General features: G+C 38.5%; 1 protein-coding gene across 3 annotated transcripts in view; it reads right to left on the bottom strand.

The window, feature by feature from the left end:
- Window positions 1-507: 507 nt before the first annotated feature.
- LOC121877481 (myogenesis-regulating glycosidase-like) overlaps window positions 508-19,721 on the bottom strand; it is a 36,202-nt gene continuing 16,988 nt past the window's right edge. For 2 of the 3 annotated variants that reach the window (XM_042383251.1, XM_042383253.1), the window contains 6 exons: window positions 13,652-13,768; window positions 10,188-10,296; window positions 9,120-9,251; window positions 8,724-8,926; window positions 6,333-7,791; window positions 508-5,939 (listed from right to left, as the gene is read on the bottom strand). In XM_042383251.1, coding sequence (XP_042239185.1) covers window positions 5,544-5,939; window positions 6,333-7,791; window positions 8,724-8,926; window positions 9,120-9,251; window positions 10,188-10,296; window positions 13,652-13,768 — 2,416 coding nt within the window. In that variant the 3' untranslated portion in view covers window positions 508-5,543. The remainder of the gene's footprint in view (window positions 5,940-6,332; window positions 7,792-8,723; window positions 8,927-9,119; window positions 9,252-10,187; window positions 10,297-13,651; window positions 13,769-19,721) is intronic. The other variant, XM_042383252.1, reaches the window with a different exon arrangement.

Here is a 19,721-nt window from a genome sequence, read left to right as displayed (position 1 = left end):
AAGTGTCCTAGCTTGGATCGAAAACTTTCGTCATGGTCGCAAGTAGTTTGTGTGGTGATTAATAACACTAAATCATCATGTGTACTCTTGACAACTGGGGTACCACAGGGCAGTGTACTGGGCCCATTGATGTTTGTTTGTTTCACAAATAATGTGCCAGAAGCTAGACACTCCTCCATACAAATGTTTGCCCAATCGGCTAACAAGCTGATCAGTGGTGAAGAGGATAAAAGGAAAAAAAAGGAAAAATAAAGTAGTGTCTCTTTTCTTCCTACATTTTTTCCCAAGGGGAACGTTTTGTATAGTAGTAGTATCAGATTAAAAAGGGGCACTGTTCCTTGAACCAATTATCTTAATTTCACATCAGATTTTCTACATGGGTTTTAAGATTTATTCATCAAGTTTTTTGTGAGTTACTGTACCTGTCTTTAATAAACTGCAGTACCTCCTCACACTTAATGCCTCTGTGTGAGCTGAGACAACGCATGAAGTAACTAAAAATTATGATACAATTATACATTTATTCATCTAAGATATTTACAGTCAGTGTTAAAGTTACATCATAACCACAAAAGTATACACATCTTTACAAGTACACATTACATGTATCGCACCAAGTTTAAAAAAAGGACACCAAATATTAGGAATTCTGTATAACAAAAAGAACAAAATTATGTAACCAGTAGTAACATGGAACATATTAAGTGAAAGGCACAGGGTGGAACTGGCAATATATTCTTCACTTCAACCTGAGCAGTGCTTGTCCTTTGGTCATCCCAGACCCCTGATTAACTAAATGGTACAAGCCAACATGATGCTATCCTGTACAATAGTGACATAAAGCTAGTGGATTTGAATCTTTGTGTTGCCACCTTTGTAATCTGAGAAAATAATAAGCATTAAAGGTATATAATATGCAATCCTTCTCTCATAATACCTCGGTATATATGATAGTGTACTAACATCTTTATCAAGCACATTTGTGAAGATTTAAATGAAAATTATTATTATCTTACAATATAAAACAAATGGAATGTAGCAGTGTGACCAAGTTCAGAGTTCTGTCTCCAGTTATGTAAGTTTTAATGTAATACATTAAGCTCTGTTTAACTATATAAATCATAAAACCTTAACTTAAAATACACTGTCATCAGGTCAACAAACTAAATATAAAGTGAAACATTCAGGGAATAAAAATGATCCAACCAAAAAGTATGATGTAGTAAATATGATATAAATATATACAGTAAATATTAATGGGTGTTAAATATACGGTAACTGCACGGGAGTTCTAATAATTTAGCCATAGTTATTACGTTAATTAAATATTAGACAAGGACAAAACAAAAACAAGAGAAACACATACAATAACTGGCTATAAAACAGACAAAAAAAGGAGACATGTAAGAGGATTTCTTTTCTACCCCGGTGCCAGTCTTGGACAACTCAGTCATTAAGTCTGTCCAGGGACCTAAAATTCATAATGATTTAGAAGTTAGTTCACCTTTCCCAACCTTAATGTATTCCTCAGGAGACACTAGAGGCTGAAGGTTAACAATCTTCATCTTAGCACACAGCTCTTCAAGTCAATTTTGTTGTGGTTCTGCTTTAAAACAGAAAAGCAAGATCAACCTCCTCAACTCCAGGCACATGAGCCTTGAGGTAAAACTCTACCACACTCTGATCTTAATACAGTGTGCATCTAATACTGTAATTATTGCTGTATTGAAATAACTGCCCCAAACAATTGAACTGATTAATAAAGTTTACATTTATAACTCATGAAAATTATGAGGGATTATTCTTAATACTCACAGGAAGAGTCACCTTATGACTTGGTAACATTCCAAGAACCTTTGATAAGGAAATGACAGCATAAATCATATCTAAAATTACTTTACTCAGAAAGTTTTTATTGTCATTAAAAATATATGGACAGTCCATTCAAATTTCATTATGAACATCTTCATGTATGACTCAATGACTTAACAACTGTTATTTAACACAATATGAATGATTGATCACGATACAGGTATCCCGACTTATAATGTACAAGTAATATTCTTTGTGATTGACTCAAATTATGCAGCCAGCAAAATCTACTCAAAAACTTGCCATATGAAATAAAATCCAAGTGAAAAATATTTTGCTATTCCTTCTAGATTTAGCCGGGGGGTGTCTCCGAGACAGCTGTTGCCATTTCGCTGGACAAACCCCAACTTAATGCTAGCTACTGGTTCATATTCAACTCTATGTTTCTCTGGAGACAGCTAAGTGGATTATGTACTGTACAGTACAGTATTCCCTTTTAGTGGTGTTGGAATATAACTTGTCTCAGAAGGACAGTTGTTTAACAGTTCTGTAGATAGGAATATCATTCTGGTTAACGCTGTTGGGGAACATTGTTTTCAGCAATTTAAACATTCTCACAAGGTGTTATATGGGTTCTAAACCATACACTGAGGCTGGTTGGTAACATGGCTCCTTCATGAATGTCGTGATCATAAACAGAATTAAAAGAATAATGGAAATACACATAACAGTGAGTACCATATGAGAATTAATAGCTAACTCATTTTTTGTGATATTCCCCTTCTTAAACTAAAAACACATTTGTGACAACAATAGTACTAACCCATATGTAAAAACCATACATTTTACAACTTAACATATATATTGTAAAGTCACAGTCTATGCACCAGATACAGTACTATACTTATTTCCTCCCCCTCAGTCCTCACTATACAGTATCTTTTAACTTTAGGTCCTGGACAGTAAACAGAGGTATAGTACTGTACTTAAGTTGCTCTCCTTATCATTCACGTGGTACGTTTCCTCTTGTTTTCTGCACTACAGAACAAAAGGGATTTTTTAGAAAATGCTTTGAGTATTTTTGTCTCAATCATAGAGCGTAAAGTATTCAATGACAAAACTGTTTAAACAGGCATCTGCAGCACATTTTTCTCCCTAATTCTAGTACATGTAGTGATAAGTGACTTTTCCTTATGTAGATTATCATTTATCCCAATAATTCTAAGTCTCTGTAGAATGTTGTACACATGTTAATTGTTCCCTTGTTCAATATTTAACCCCCTTTACCCATTCTGATACTTATTAATACCTGTATTTAATTTGTTCACTTATACAGGGTGTCAAAAAATATTAAATTTTTTTACTTTTATCCTCTTCGCCACTGATCGGCTCGTTAGCCGCTTGGGCGATCAGTCACGTCTCTCATTGCTTTAAAAATATTTGTGGCAACACGTCCTCACATGTTGAGGACAATGTTGCTGCTAATAAAAGCATTGAAGCAATCATCACAAAAATATGTAAAGCAATGCATATACAGTATTAAACCCTGTATTTATGCTGCACATAAGTAAATTCCAATTTGCTTTAAAATACAGTAATCAGAATGGACCTTGATGTACAGTACAGTACAGTAATTTTTGGTGTCTGGTAACACTGGTGCAAGATGTAACCGGTGAATGAATGTGTAACAAAACATGAATACTGTACAGTAAATTTCAAGTTTATTTCAACAACAATAAGACTAATATTAAAAGAATGTAAAATTAATGTCATCATGTACAAGAAGTAAAAATTTAAATTTCATCTAATTACAACCATATCAAAATTTAATAATTTGTCTTAATATTTGTGCACATTGTATAAAATTGTAAATATAACATACTGTAGTATGTAACAGTTATCCCTCTCATGGTCTTTTAACACGAATTGCATCTCTAAGCACTTCTGTGCTGGCAAAATCTCTCCTGCTCAGCCGTAACTCACTCTGAGAGCACCCCTCCCGTAAACAGAAATGCGGGAACAGTGAACTGGCCGTATTAACCACCCAAGTTCCTCTCACTAACCTTGTGGGCTGGCAGATGGGTCTCTAAGTTGGGGTTTGCATCGCTCTATCCAATGTTTATTAAAATGGAACAACCGTTCCTGTAACTGTACTAATGCAACCTACATCAAAAGACTGCTAGGGGGTGAAATTTCCAATCAAGGCCAGGAGTACCAGAGGGTTATTTGCAGCTTTCTGGGCACTGCTCTAATGCAGAGATATTTTATGATATAATAACTTACACTATTTTATAGTTACAGTATTATGTAAATTTACTCTGGTTTGAAGAGTTTATTGAGGCTAGTAAAGTTGTTTTGTTTTGAAGACTACAACTCGAGCCACAGTCAGTGTAAGGTTTTTTTTTTTCAGTCGACTACTGACCACATGCCACCATGACACACTTAACACAAGTCTGGACCAATTTAGAACTGATAACAGAAATATTATTACCTCGATCTTGAATCTAAAACATATTTACATAAAAAATTTTGAAATTTGTCCATTTTCCTTATTATCAGACTTTATAAGCCATAGTCACCTTTATTTATAGCCAATTTAAAATCGCTCTGGGCCATCTACCTAAGTATTTAGTGAGGACCTTGTAATGTTTATGACTCCTTATCACCATGTGTTATCCTGCACTTGTTACAGTTTCATTACATCTCTTTAAAGTTGTAAAAACTCCATGGTATATACAGTATAAATACATGTATACAGTATCTGTTAACTGTGAACGTCATTATCCATGAACTCATAAAATTTTCAAATCCCAAATAACATTCATTCATGGAAAAAAAAGACATGATATATTTCAATTCCTACTGACACTGTAATCTTCACCTTCGTCACATGACATTACTTTACCCAGAATGTTCTCCATTACAAGAAATCTCCTCTACATTTGCAGACACACGTGACCCAATAACATATAAGATTTAAAAATGTTCTCAACAGTTTCAATTAATCTGGGACCCAAGAAGCTTTGATAGTTTTAGCTGCTATAGAGTTTGTACCGTTTAGTGTCCAACAGTTAAGGACATAAAGGTTTGAAGCAATATATTCTCTGTGTTGTCTCAGCTGCACTACTATATCACCACTACTGTATACTGTATTAAAAAATGTATGTTGAGATAAGCAAATAAATAAAAATCTCTGACTTAAGCACTAGTGTAGAGCGGTGTTTTGTTAAATGTTAATACTGTTGCTATATATCATTTTGGTTCTTCACTACAACTTGAGAACTACAGCAGGTCAATTATCAATACAGTAACATAATTAAATTTACACACAAAGAGAAGGGTCACATTTCTGGTTTCAGAATGTATAAAATAAATTATTTACCCTAATAATGGTAAAGGTCCTCTCGGCACAAGCAAATGTTCATTTTATGTACTACTACTGTACTGTAAAACAAATACTGTGCAGTACAGTACATAAGAATTGTTGACTGTTTGACTTGACACCAAATTCCTGAAGTCCTTTTGAAAGATATACACATTCCTTAGTGTTCTCTTTGTGCTTATACACTGTAGTATTATAATGAAGGTCAGTTTCACTTTACACCTCCATAATATACCAAGAAAATAACATGAGATGACAGTAGTGAGGTACTGTACTGGACTATCACCACAAATGCAATGTTACGAGTATTTTGGTAAAATTTTGTAAGGTAGTTCATGCAGGATGACTATCAGACATAATCTTCTACAGCCTTATGGGTAAAGTGCGGTATTTTTGTTAAAGGAACTTTATAATTTTTTACCCATCGTCCACCGCGTCGTAAATGTCCATCAATTTCATCTTTCCAGATCCCTTCAGGGAGATAAATATTTCTGGTTCTCTCTCCCCTGCGGATGATAGGAGCTACTAACAGATCATCCCCTACAATCCACTGATCATCTACTGTGGCAGCGACAGAATCATCAGGAGCGTAGAGGGCAAGAGGGGCAATTAATGGGATCCCACGTTCTAAAGCACCTGTAATATTTTTGTACAGGCGAGGTAGAACCATATTTTTCCTCATAGCCGCATATTCAAACGACAGCTGTACTACTTCTTCATCATACATGTCTGGCAGCACACTTACCTGTGGAGATATAAGGAAGCACATTAATGAAACTGTCCTGAATTATATACACGTGAGGTAGCAATAGCCTTCATCCCAGAAAATTGCAGAAAACCCTATTTATCAGTTTTTGAAATTTAACTTTCCACTCCGACTAGAGTACTGGTACAGTACAGTACTCTGAAAAGTGATCCCTTAAAGAACTGCAGAGAAATATCTCCTGTAAATGGTATAAGAGATGTGAATGATTTAGGTGGTTGAGATGGTTAATTTATACAATAATAGCATGTGCATGATGGTGAAAAAGAATTTATGAACATTTTAGAGTTAATGATGCAAATATTGCCAGTGAAAAATGTTGAGTTTTAAATATACATAAAAACACAAAAAAATAATAAAATTTACAATTCTAACCTGCATAGCTGGTAGAAAAGCTGCAGCTTCCAACCATCTTATATAGAGTTCTCTCTCAGGGACGTGTCCAGATCTAGCAATACCACCAATGGGTCCAATATCAACCAGGGGATACCCCAACATGGACAGGGTTAATATACGTGGCACAAGTGTCTCCAGGCCATTCCAGGATCCATCTGCTGTACCAAGTGTCAGGAAGGTGGGTGGTAATGGTGGTGTGATTGTGCCTTCAGTGCTCACTGGAGGTGATACAGTACTTACAGCAGCCATAAAATGTACTAATACTGAGTCAGGTCCTGGGAGGGGTAAGTGATATTCATGGAAAACTGGAAGAGCATGAGCATCCGCTGGCTGTAAATGGAACCGGTCAATATTGTATTTGTTCTGCAAGTACTTCAAACGGTCAGCAAACCACTGTTTTGCTCTTGGGTTACTGAAATCTGTAACCACTGAAGGATGTGTTTCATCATAATGAGCCAATGCAGGTAGTGTCGAGTTTTTCTGCCTTACCCAGAGCTGTTCTTTTGTACCATTATTAAAAGCTGAAGCCTCAACACTGACAAAGGGGTGAAGTGTAAGAGCCAAGTGGAAGCCCTTTTTCTTTAATACCTGTGACAAAGTTGCTGGGTCTGGAAATCTTTCTTGATCAAATAACAGGTCACCAGGTTGAGCCTGCCAGGAAGCTGGAAGTAAAACATGCCCCCAGGATCCAAATGTTTGATTAAGAATGTTATCAACATATTCAATTACTGAATCTTGTGTGAGTTGTGGACGGTCAGGAGGCATCCATGGAACCCAAACAGGGTGTTCTAGCCTCTCTTGAACACGCTCTTCAACTTGACCTTGAAACACCTCTTTTAATATCCTAGGTGCACTCACTTTAGTCCCTGTGTTCATCACCGTTTGTTTCTCTTTTTGATCATAAACAAGTGAAACAAGACTTGGGGTATATTCTGCAACAATTTTCCTTTTGTTTATAGATTCCTGGTGCATAAAGTATATTAGGGATGTCAGATTAGGGGCTGTGCAAAGATTGTATTTCATTGATGGTAACGGGACCACTAATGATGGGTGAGGTCCTGATTCGAGACAGATTTGCCCATCTTTATCATAATTAATGGAAACTTGGCCATTGAAAGACTCTGGTAGAGTTAGAAGGGAAGCTCGTTCAGACAGCCAAGTGCGACGCAGAAGTTGACCCCAAGAATTTCTTCCCAATTTGCCTGTCACCATATCTTTGGGTGCAATGTTTGCATTTGTGATGGGGTATCCACCGTCACTCATCTCCCCACCACCCCACCAGGCTCCATGTTCAATGTCTGCTTTCAAGCAATCTCTCAGAGTGAAGCCTTCATGTGAAGCTTTCCACCACACTGAGTAACACTGAACATCACCTTGTGCAAACAGTTTGCGAAGCTGTACTTGTGCAAGTCCAGTCCAATCCAAACATATCATGTCCCTGTAGGAGGATAAAAATTGTTACATACTTATACATGAGAAGCATTAATACTGTAACTGTAATTAAGGAGAAAAATAAATACCGTACAGTACAGTACAGTACAGTACGTACTGTAATTTCAGAAGTGTAATTAACTTTACAAATCTTCAATGTCGTAATTAACTTTGTTGTGAATGTTTTGATGACTTTGTCCACCTAAAAATTTCAGTTTGGTTGTGCTCCCCATATACCCAAAACCTCTTATGTGTTTACTGAAATAAACCAAAAATCATAATCAAATCCTCAATAGGGATGTTTAGGGTACATATTCTAATATTAAAAATACATTTTAACAGACATTACTAAGTGGCTGAAGAGATTCCCTGGTGCAGAGTCAAATGATTCAATGATTTCTGTATTTAGCTTCTTTTTTACAAATATTGTACAGTACTGTACTGTATTTTCATACTCAAGTACTGCATATAAAAAGTTTTCACAAATTGTACTTTCTTATTTGTTAGCTACTCACTGTTTACCATTTCTATACCATGGAGGAGACACCTGCTCACAGATTAATTCACATGTCTAATATTTGTGCCAGCCTCATCTTGGCTCACTTGATCATAAGCTTATTAAATTCATACTGTCTGTCTTAAATCCAAAAGTCCACTTCTATACTGTATATATATTTTTTTAAGAAAAAAAATATTATTTACTCTATTTTTCAGAAACACATACAGTACTGTATTCTTGGCCATCTTCATAACTAAAATATTGAGTTTAATACTTTTCAAACTTTTCTCAAATAAAAGTAGAAGTAGCATATACAATATCATTCACTCAAATTATTTAAAAAACATACAGTACACCGTACATGTAATACAGTATCTTGGAATGATAGTAGACACAAGCACATCCAATTGAGTTATTAAATGTCACTGCAGTATACTTACTCATAGTCTTCATTATCATGGGTGTGTGGCATTGTGAAATTGTGCTTCTTGAGGTAATGCAGATAATGTGTACAGTCCTCAGGTATTGAGTTATCTGGGAGGTTACTACCCAGATGTACAGTAGTCAAAGGGCTCCAGGTTGCATCATATATTTCTAGAATTCTTGGAGTCTCATAGAACTTGATGCGGTTAAATATGGAAAGCTGTGAAGCAAGAGATTAAAAAATATTATGGAAAACTAAATATGTATTGATTAAAGTAATATACCATAATGAAGGCGACATTGTGAAAGTTTAACATAGGGGTTATACCAATATAAATTTAAATACAGTACCATTTAATATTTATATACTGTATGTCATTAAGTTGTTTAATAGATAAGAAAAGGCTCCTGACCTCAAGTAAGTGAAGGTTGTAGAAGTATGAGGTGAGAGTGATGCCGACCACTATGACAATAAACAACGCTGCCACCAGCACCATCAGTCCCAACTCTGCCCGGGTCCTCTTCAATTGTGTTACCTGCGGCTTCTGGTGTTAGGAGAGAAGTGCTGCACTGTAGTGGCTTATATAACATAAGATTCTTTGTCACTATTATTGGTTGTCCAGAATCTCTCAATACAGCTCCTCCCCTACTTACAACGGGGTTAGGGACCCAAATCCAGGACGTAAGTCGAAAATGCTTAAATAATACATAGAAAATCTAAAATGGGTGTCTCTTTTTTCTTCTTGGCACCACAAAACTCTCACTTTTAAGCTTGCCAGCCATTTTAAAGTGAATTACAAACAACAATTTTGTCAGTACAAAGCGCAATCACTGACGTTGTGACTAGAAATACGTAATCTGACAAAATTTTGGTACGACTGAGGCGGTCGTATGTCCGGGTGGTCGTAAGTCGGGGAGGAGCTGTACATTGTACTGTACTGTGTTGAAATAAGTGCCTGCCTTTCTCTCTTTTTTTCTTTATGAAATTCTGGTCAGGTTGGGATTCACAATTACAAGAGATTGTTTTTAAGATTGGGTGGGAAAAAAATATATATTAAATCTATAGAATGTACATAAGATAATACATTTATTTCATGGTAAGAGATGCTCATATTGAAGTAATATTTTGTAATTATGATACAGCTTCTGACAGACATGAAGATATTTTCTTACAATTTATGTAGTACTGTATTACTTTATATTGAAGTTTTAATATTTATTCCTATACAGTACTATACTTATGGTTGAGGTAAGAATTTAAATATTCAAAGAAAGGTCTTGTACTGTAATGCACTGTTTACTGGGTCCTTTAAGTTTATAATTGCTATACTGTACTGTACTGTTCTGTGAATGGAAGACCAGCCCACCTTCCTTCCTTACTGAAGACAAATACTGTACTGAAAAACATGAACCTTACACTCCTCCCTCACCATGAAGCAACAGGAAAATAGTACATATAGAGTTTGCACTGTGTCACTTACCCCCATCCTCTCCTGTATGAGTGATGACAGGGAGTTGTGAGATGAAGCATGGGACGCTTTAGACTTAGTATCTTCACCACGGTTACCTCCTATGATGCCTCTATGAGAGCTGTAAGAAACAATTAACCTGATCAGTGCATAAACTTTTTGAGTATTTTTTCTTTTGTGAATTGTACTTTATTTTTGTGTTTAATATGATATTCAATACACTTGTTCCACCCCACTTAGTGAGGAACAGAATATGGTTTAGGGGTACATGTCTGTGTACCTTATCTCCATATACAGTGCCCAAGTTTTTACTATTTTATTATTGAGTAAAAATTAATGCTGTATTCTTTGACTGAGATATGTAAAAAATGCTATGAGTATTTTCTGCTTCCAGAGACAGAACTAAATACTAAACAGTACTTCAATCCACAATATACCAGTGTAATTGTATTGTACAGTATGTACTTAGACTAGTGTCTGTCACAGCCAAGTATACTGGAGCATATTTCAGGTACAGATACAGTATAAAGAGAGACATATTACGCCAAAGAAACAGTATATTATCCTTAATTACTCTGTGTGGGTCACATATTGTTGTACTGATCTAATTTTGTAGAGTGTACTTTTTACCTTAGTCACCATGCTGACGTAAGGAGGTCAGTGGTCTGTGTAGGATCCCTCCATTGTTCGTAGTAATTTTATCAACAACTATTTGAAGCTCAAGACAGTATTGTTATTGATTCCACAGCTTGGGCTGGTAGACCGTTCCACAGGTCTACCAGCCTCTGTGTGAAAACGTATTTCCTTATACTGTACAGAATTCGTTCTGCATGATGACTTGGCGAGCATGTAGTTATGCCCTCTCGTGTTGGTGGTGCGTGACATCACAAAGAAGAAATGTCCCACGTTCACATTTTCCATCCCTTTCAGGATTTTTAATGTGTCAATGATATCTGTCCTATTGTGCCTTGTCTGAAGGGTTGTTAATCATAAGGCTCACAGTCAACTGTACCTGGATAACCGAGTTGACATAGTTCCGGAATCATCTTAGTCTCTTTGTGTTGCACCTTTTCTAGGGATGTTAGATTTTTTTTTCTGGAGGTGGGGTTTCCATACCTGTACAGTATACAGTAATCTTGACTGGGACATAAGATTTGTACATTTGAAGGGACATTTTACTATCTTTGTTTTCAAAGGTACTTTTTATAATTCCCAAATCTTGATTTGCTTTCCTTACTGTTATGCTGCTTTCAGTGAATGATCTGTCACAACGTCAAGATCTTTCGCCTTATCGACATTATCCAGGAAAACGTTATTAACAGAATAGTTGTGCTTAAGGTTGATGTATCCTACTTGTGAGGTCCTGCATTTTGTAATGTTAAAAAGCATGTCTACTGGGCTAGTACACACTTCATGCCAAAGTTACCGGTTACCATTTTGATTAGCAGGCCATTCCACCATATTGGATTCAGTGCCCAGATGACACCACCAAGGCCAATAGTTGACAAAGACTATTGCAGTTCTAGAAGTTATAATTAAATTTAGATTGGTTTTCTGACATTGTCATTTCATTTGTAAGGTCTTACGTATTTTTCAGAGCCTGTCCATGTCTGAGTCAGACAGTGAGACTCAGTGTGAGAGCCCCTGCAGGGTATTAACCGTGACTTTGCATTACTGGTAGCCAGGACTAGTTGCATGACATTTGAGGTGCTCCTAGTGTGACTTGCCTTGTGGTTTCAGGAAAACCACCATCCAGTTTCTGGTTTGGTGACTAGGAGTTAATTTGAGCAGATCTTCATATAAAAATTCCCAGTTCCCAGTATGTGCTGATGAGTGATTTTTCACTGACAAATCATACATAAACCCTTCAGTGCATCTGTGAGTTAATCCAGATGGGTTGGTTCAGTCAGTGACTAATTTTGTTAAGGATGAGCCATGAGCATCACTTAAAATCACATATATATAACCTGAATGGCTCCAGGTATTCACTCCTGGAGGACATAGCCTTTGCTTAAGCATTAGAAACTTGTACAAACTACTGTACAGTAGTATCATACCACCAACACACTGCATTCCTAATGTCATACATATGAGTTAATGATAATTTTAATGGATTATGGTATAATTTTAACATACAGTAATTTTTAAGTGCTTCATTGCAGATGGACTTTGTGTGCTAGGACAAGATCAGGTTTTTTTTTTTTACTGTTGTGAATCTGCCATTAATGCTTGTGTCCTGGTTTGATTTTTGACTTGTTATGGTTCAAATGTGGCATTTAAGGGGTAAGGAAGAATCAGAGACCAAGAGACTTTAGCCTGGAAAGAAAAACTCAGTGCCAGACATTATCAAGACCTTAGGAAATATCAAGGGCAACATGCTGAGACTTGCCAAAGTTGACTAGAGCACAGTCGAGGCTGTGAGTTAAGAGAGAAAACAGGGGTGTGGTGGAATGACTGGAATGAAAATTGTATCAGATTGGTGTTGGTGTTCTTTAAGGCATCTGAGTAGTTGTTTGTTTAAGACAGATTCCACAACTTAAGGGATCTCCTGAAGATAAGGCACACAAGCTTATTTTTTCCTATTGATTAAACACCCTGACACCCCCTCCCCCTCCTCCTCTCCAGTAGTGTACAGGTGTGTAATCATCAGGTGAAATAAGCTTGGGGCTAATCTCAAGGTGATTCACTTTAAGGATGACTGAGGTGAGAGCTGAGAGTCTATAGATGGAGGGAGAGGGAAGATCACCTCTACCATGATGGCATAACCAGACACTTGGTTATATTAGTACAGTTCACATGGTGTTTCTCACACACAGTTGTCCTTTATATGAGTTTACTTTCTTTCTCAAACGCTCATCTTCATTAATATTTTTGTACGAGTGGATTCTAATGGACACAATGGAGGTCCGTGTACAACTAACAGGTTTCTTCTTGTAGTGATGGCGTATACATGTATGATCTGGTCCCCAACGTAAACCCAACTGCCCTTTGACTCCGCTAGGTGACACTGTGCCTGCTTGCTTTAGTGCCATTGGCAGCCAACTTGGGTTTTGTTTGTTATTAACCTGCCGTCACCTCCAGGCTCTCGTGTCTTTCAGAGGCAGGTCTCAATTTCTTGGTAATTAACACACACTGTAGTACTATTTAACATGATTATCAGAACACTGTGCAGAAGTTGATAGATAGATACAGTAATTAATCTTATTTTTCTAACACAATTAAAATGTACACTGACTGTTGTATTTAATTAAGACACGAAAACAGAACAAACAATTTTCATAATCGTGTGTGTGTGTGTGTGTGTGTGTGTGTGTGTGTGTGTGTGTGTGTGTGTGTGTGTGTGTGTGTGTGTGTGTGTGTATCATACAAGTTTGTGGTAAGTTAAAAAAAAAGCATCTAAGTACAATACAGTAGAGCATCATTCTTTTAAGTCATGCTGGACAGGAGGAGGCTGGAGGCATCACTCATGCACTTACTAGTACATCTTGAAGTAGGCAGAGCGGTTGGAGCAGATCGTGTCATCCCAGGAATTGTAGTCGTCCCCGCCAGCCTCCTCCTCATCGGACGTGGCCAGTGATGAAGAGGATGCATCACTGGTAGGCGTGGGTGAAGCATGCCAGGGCGGGTGAGGGATCATGCGAGGCAGGAACACCAGTGGGGGAAAGAGAGAGAGAGAAGATTTTAAGTTAGTGGGCGAGGTACTGTACTGTAGCCTTGTGAGAGACTGTCGGCCATTAATTTACAAAGGCATCTTCTATACAATAAACAATGGTCTTTAGTTACGATTTCAGGGTCTCCACAATTGTCATCTCACTATAGCACTCATGGGTGTAAAAATGCTTGCTAGGAGTATATGAACAAGACATTTCAAAATACAAATTAACATATATAGAGTCTATTGTAATTGTATATGTACTGTATTGCTATTACATCATTGGAATTGTGTAATGTGTGTGTGTGTGTGTATACTATACATATTTACATGCACAAAATACACACATTGAAAAGAACAATATTTTCATGCACGTATTGCAAACAGGTGCAGTATTCAGGCATCTCAATTAATAAAGGTATGGCCTTGTACTAAACTGTGTGTGTGTGTGTGTGTGTGTGAAAAAGCTTGAGTCACACACGCACGCATCATGAGGTCGACGGCCTGTATTTCTGAGAAGGGCAACATAAACTTCGGAAGATTAGCTGTAAATAAGAGCGAGAGGCCGCCACACCTGTGCTGGGCCACACCAAGCACCAGTGACAACCACACCTACATCATCACCACTACCACCACTACACACCTGCACAACACCTACATCACCACCAAATACCCACGCCACACCTACATCACCACTACCACCACTACTCACCTGCACCACACCTACACAACCACCACACACCACACTTACCCTAACACTACTGCATCACGCCAGACACGGTACACTTTTATTGCATTATATGATGAAACAAGATCAAGATAACCCGAGGCTAATCTTTTGTTATTGTGTGATGACGTAACAAGTGATGATTGATGGTGATAACGTAATTAATGATGATGGTGACGTAACAAGCAATGAATAATGGTGATGATGTTGATGTTGGTGGATGATGATGAGTGTTGGTGATAGTGGTGGATGTTGGTGAATGATGGAGACATAATTGGAACTTGGGTGATGATGGTAGGTAACGGTGTGTGTGTGTGTGTGTGTGTGTGTGTGGAAATATACGGGGCACAATTTCACTGACACATCAACCACGAGCATCACTCTCCAGAAGCCACAACACGCACACACGGTCAACACAAACTAGCTTTTTCAAAAATTGTTTTAAAATCGTGGTGGTATGGTGTACGGGGGTGACCTTGTGCCTAACAGGGAGGTACACTAGTATTAACAAGCTGGTGTACAAGGTGCTAATATACGCTTGACCGTCGCCTGGCTTGTGAACTCACTCGACTGGTGTACAAATTCGCTCGACCTGATCCCAAGCCTTGTGATTTTTTCTCAATAAGCTGACTTGTCTATTTGAGTAAGTGTATCTGACCGTGAAGCTTCCTTGAACGGCGGTCGAATCCATAGCCTTAAGTATAAGAATATCAAAATATATTACCTGTAATTAATGTAGATCCACAATGAAAACGTGGATAAGATAAATCTTGATAAAATCACACATTGTTTCCCTTTTCCTTGTGTGATTTTATCAAGAATTACCTGTAAATATTCATAACGGGGGGTGGGGGTTAAGGCTGTATTAGATATATAAACTGATCTTCCTGGAGGTGCATAAAGGCCAGTAAGTTTTTGGATTACCTTATCAAACATTCAGCTGTTGAAAGTCGAACTATCAAGATTCTGGTACAATTTGGAAGTACCTATGTCTGTCAGGCAGTTTTCTCGTTAATGGTGTTTATATAAAATTATTACCGTAACCGTATATCAAACTTTAACTTAGAAAACTTGATGCTATGTTGCTTAACCTGATATACTTTTCCTTCTTTTTACTTTTATCCTCTTCACCACTGATCGGCTCGTTAGCCGCTTGGGAGATCGGTCACGTCTCTGTCACGCACTGTTGGCAAGTACTGGGCATGCACCGGCTCCTGAATGTACCTGAACCTGCTCCAGTGTTGGTCAAGTCTGGTCTTGAAAGAGCTCACACTCGGTGCCGTCACAACACTCTCCGGCAGATTGTTCCAAGAGTTCACAACTCACACTCCGAAAAAGTTACCCCTCACAGTTTTCTGAACTGGAGGCTTCTTCAATCTTGAGCTGTGACCCCTTGTGGGGTGAGCCAGCTCAAGGTAAGAACATTCGACTGAGTAGTGCCCCCTGAGATGCTTATACACCTCAATTAGGTACCCCCTTGCCCGTCTGTAGTATAAGCTATGCAATTATAGGCGTTCTAATCTCGCTGAATAGCTGAGATGCCGTGGTGCAGGCACCAGTCTGGTGGCCCTCCTTTGGACAGTTTCAATCAACTGACAGTCCCTAGCATATCTCGGGGACCAGACAGGGTGACAGTACTCCAGATGGGGAAGCACTTCACTCTTGAAGATCGTTACGTTGGACGGACCGCCTAGATATCTGAACGACTTTCTTATAAGACCTAATAATTTAGATGCTTGGTTCACCTTCTTACAATAGCCCAAGAGTTTCAGCTCATTGTCCACATACACACCTAGGTCCTTTTCGCATTCAGTCTCAATTAATGCAGTTTCTTCGTTCCGTTAGGACTAGGAGAAACATACAACCCCCTATCACAGCAGAGAAGGTTGCCAGAAAGCTAACCACCAACCACTCTCAAGAAACCCTACAGTTTCTTACCGAGCATCCCCCCCCTCACACTAGTGGTGATGTACTTTTAACCAAAAAGACACAGGTGTTTTATCCCAGCAGTGGGTGGACCAGCATTTTAGCTTAAGGTCCGCGTAGGTAATATTCCTACAAATCAATAAAAAAAAATGACGCAGTTGTAGCAGACATAATATGACAGTTGTACAGCATAAGTAAGGTATAAATTTTCGAACTGACTTCACCTACATCACGGTATGTTTTTAAGCCAAGGCAAAAGATAACGTCACTATCATTATTTTATTGACCTTCACAACATAAACTTAAGACGACGGTTGTGGACGTTTGAAGCAACTTGGCGACTTGGCGACCATTGTGACAGGCAATGACGTCATATTCAACACGGTATTGTGAAATTATTGGAGCGTAGTATTTCCGTGCAGCCAGGACAGTGTGGCGATGTTGACCAGAATACCACGACCAAGACAACGAACATGACCGTAAGAACGTCTGTCTCCTCCCTCACGGTACAACTCCTTCAATAAGACATTTATTTATTTATGTGGGTATAATTTGTACACTGGGGTTTAAAGTAACACAGAAGAGCTTAAAGTAGGTTGATAAATTATTATCTAGATTTATGTAACAAGATGTTAATTTTCTCCTTTACTGTTTTATTATGAACATAGAAAATAATAATAGTTGTAAAATACAATTAAATTAGATGTACAAAAATAGATTATTCAGTATTTATAACACAAATATTGGCCTGACAAACAAAGTACGTAAAAACCAAGAACACAAATAAATACATTAAGAAATACAAATATACGTAAATAAACACTAATACGCCAATTAAACCTCAAATAAATGTTACATGAAGTATACAAATAAATGGAAGGGCAGTGTCACGATAACTACACCGCCACAACTACTAACACCATCAGGGTCCAGCAGGGTGTTAAAAATAAAGGTTTGTGGAGTAAGACAACTGGCGGACCGTGAAAATAACTAGCCAGGCTGTGTCGTGTTGGCAGCCTGGGCCGAATCACTGTACTTTGGGCTCGCCAAGAATTTAGTTTATTGTTAGGAGCTTTTGGCCCTTTTCAAAAATCGCCGCCAGTCCCATAAAGTTTGCTGCCTCGCCCACGCCACGCACTCCCACACGCCCACCACCACCACCTCACTCAACCCACCCTTACCCCGACCCGCTACCGCGCTCAAGCTTTTGCCAAATCATTAATCCAACTGATTGTTTACTGTTTACACACACACACACACAGTGACCTCGGTTCAGTGTTTACCTCGTCGCCTCACACCGTCACATAAACCATTTCGAAATTTGCCACACACACCCGTCACCATTATGTCTGGCAAGGTATGTCTACGTCACACCCCACACACCTATCAAACTATTGCAACTATATCTTGCGCTAGTCAGGCCGCACCTCGATTATGCGGTTCAGCTCTGGTGCCCTTATTATAGAATGGATATCAATTCACTAGAGTCGGTGCAGCGAAGAATGACGAAAATGATTCCGGGACTTAGAAACCTTCCATATCAGGATAGGTTAAAGAAACTAAACTTGCATTCCCTAGAAAGACGAAGAGTGCGGGGAGATATGATAGAAGTATTTAAGTGGGTGAAAGGAATCATTAAAGGAGATATAGATAAAGTTCTTATAATATCCGAGCAGGATAGGACTCGTAGCAACGGCTTTAAGTTGGATAAGTTTAGGTTTAGGGGGGAGATAGGAAGGAACTGGTTCACAAATAGGGTGGTGGACGAGTAGAACAAGCTTAGCAACTTTTTAGTAAGTGCTGGAACGCTGGAAAGTTTCAAAAGGAGACTGGATAGATTCATGGATGATAGAGAGTGGTAGTAACTCGACAGGAGCTGCCATGCACAGGCCAACCGGCCTATTGCAGACGCCTTATTTTCTTATGTAAAATATATTTAAGTCGCTATATATATAACGCCAATCTGAAAATATAATAAAACGTAAAGAAAATAATAAAAAAAAAATACCGATACAATATGAATCACATAATCCGCAGGCAAAGCTCGCAAGGCTGCACCGTATGATGTCATTAGGAGGGGCTTATCGTCTCTTATCTGATCGGTATCAATAATTAAAAGGCCCCAGCGGTGAGGAACTATTTACCCTGTACTGAGGCTTCACAATACCCCGCCAACACACACACACACTAATATAAACAACTGTTGTAATGTAAATTTTTTCCCGTAAGTTGATGGTAGTGAGGTTCCATCACACCCTCACCTAACACATCTTCAGCTAACACACACACACACACACACACCTTCAGCTAACACACACACCTTCAGCTAACACACACACACACACACACCTTCAGCTAACACACACACACACCTTCAGCTACACACACACACACACACACCTTCAGCTAACACACACACACACACACACCTTCAGCAACACACACACACACACACACCTTCAGCTACACACACACACACCTTCAGCCAACACACACACACCTTCACACACACACACACACACACCTTCAGCTAACACACACACACACACCTTCAGCTACACACACACACCTTCAGCTAACATACACACACCTTCAGCTACACACACACACACACACCTTCAGCTAACACACACACACCTTCAGCTAACACACACACACACACACCTTCAGCTAATACATTCTCAAATCTATGATTGATAAAATAAACTGGTGTATTAGTAAAGATAATAGCAGATGCAATAAGGGGTGTAGTATGAGTAACAGTAGTAGTTGTGGTGGTGGTAGAAGTAATAATAATAGTTGTAGATGAAATATTAATAGCAGAAGTAATCTTAATTGTATAAATAGCACTAGTTGTAGTACTAGTAGAAGGAGTATTGCTTAAAGTTTTTTCTGGTACCGTGTTTGTGTGTGAGGACAGTACCAGTATAACCCACTTCACTCAGTCCATTGCGTGTGTGTGTGTGTGTGTTCCTCAGCAGTCATCAACTCTCTTCTGGGACACTTGTGTTGTGAGGCGAGTGACCTGTACGAGATAAGAGATCAAGCACTGGGTAGTTCCGAAGGGTAGCTGGTTAGTACCCTATGTAGTACCTTCATATAATACCCAGCAGTGAGTGGGTACCTAACTTTATCATTGGTTAAAGTGAAGGTAGTTAGGTTCAGTACTGGCCACGCTGCCTCCTTGTGTACCGAAAATAGGCCAAGTGTATCGTGTGGTGTTCTACGGGGCCCACTTGTA

Source organism: Homarus americanus, unplaced genomic scaffold (assembly GCF_018991925.1).
Source record: "Homarus americanus isolate GMGI-L3 unplaced genomic scaffold, GMGI_Hamer_2.0 scaffold367, whole genome shotgun sequence".
NCBI classification, from domain to species: Eukaryota; Metazoa; Arthropoda; class Malacostraca; order Decapoda; family Nephropidae; genus Homarus; species Homarus americanus.
Note: the sequence above shows the minus strand (reverse complement) of the source record. Positions and strands in the feature narration are given on the sequence as shown.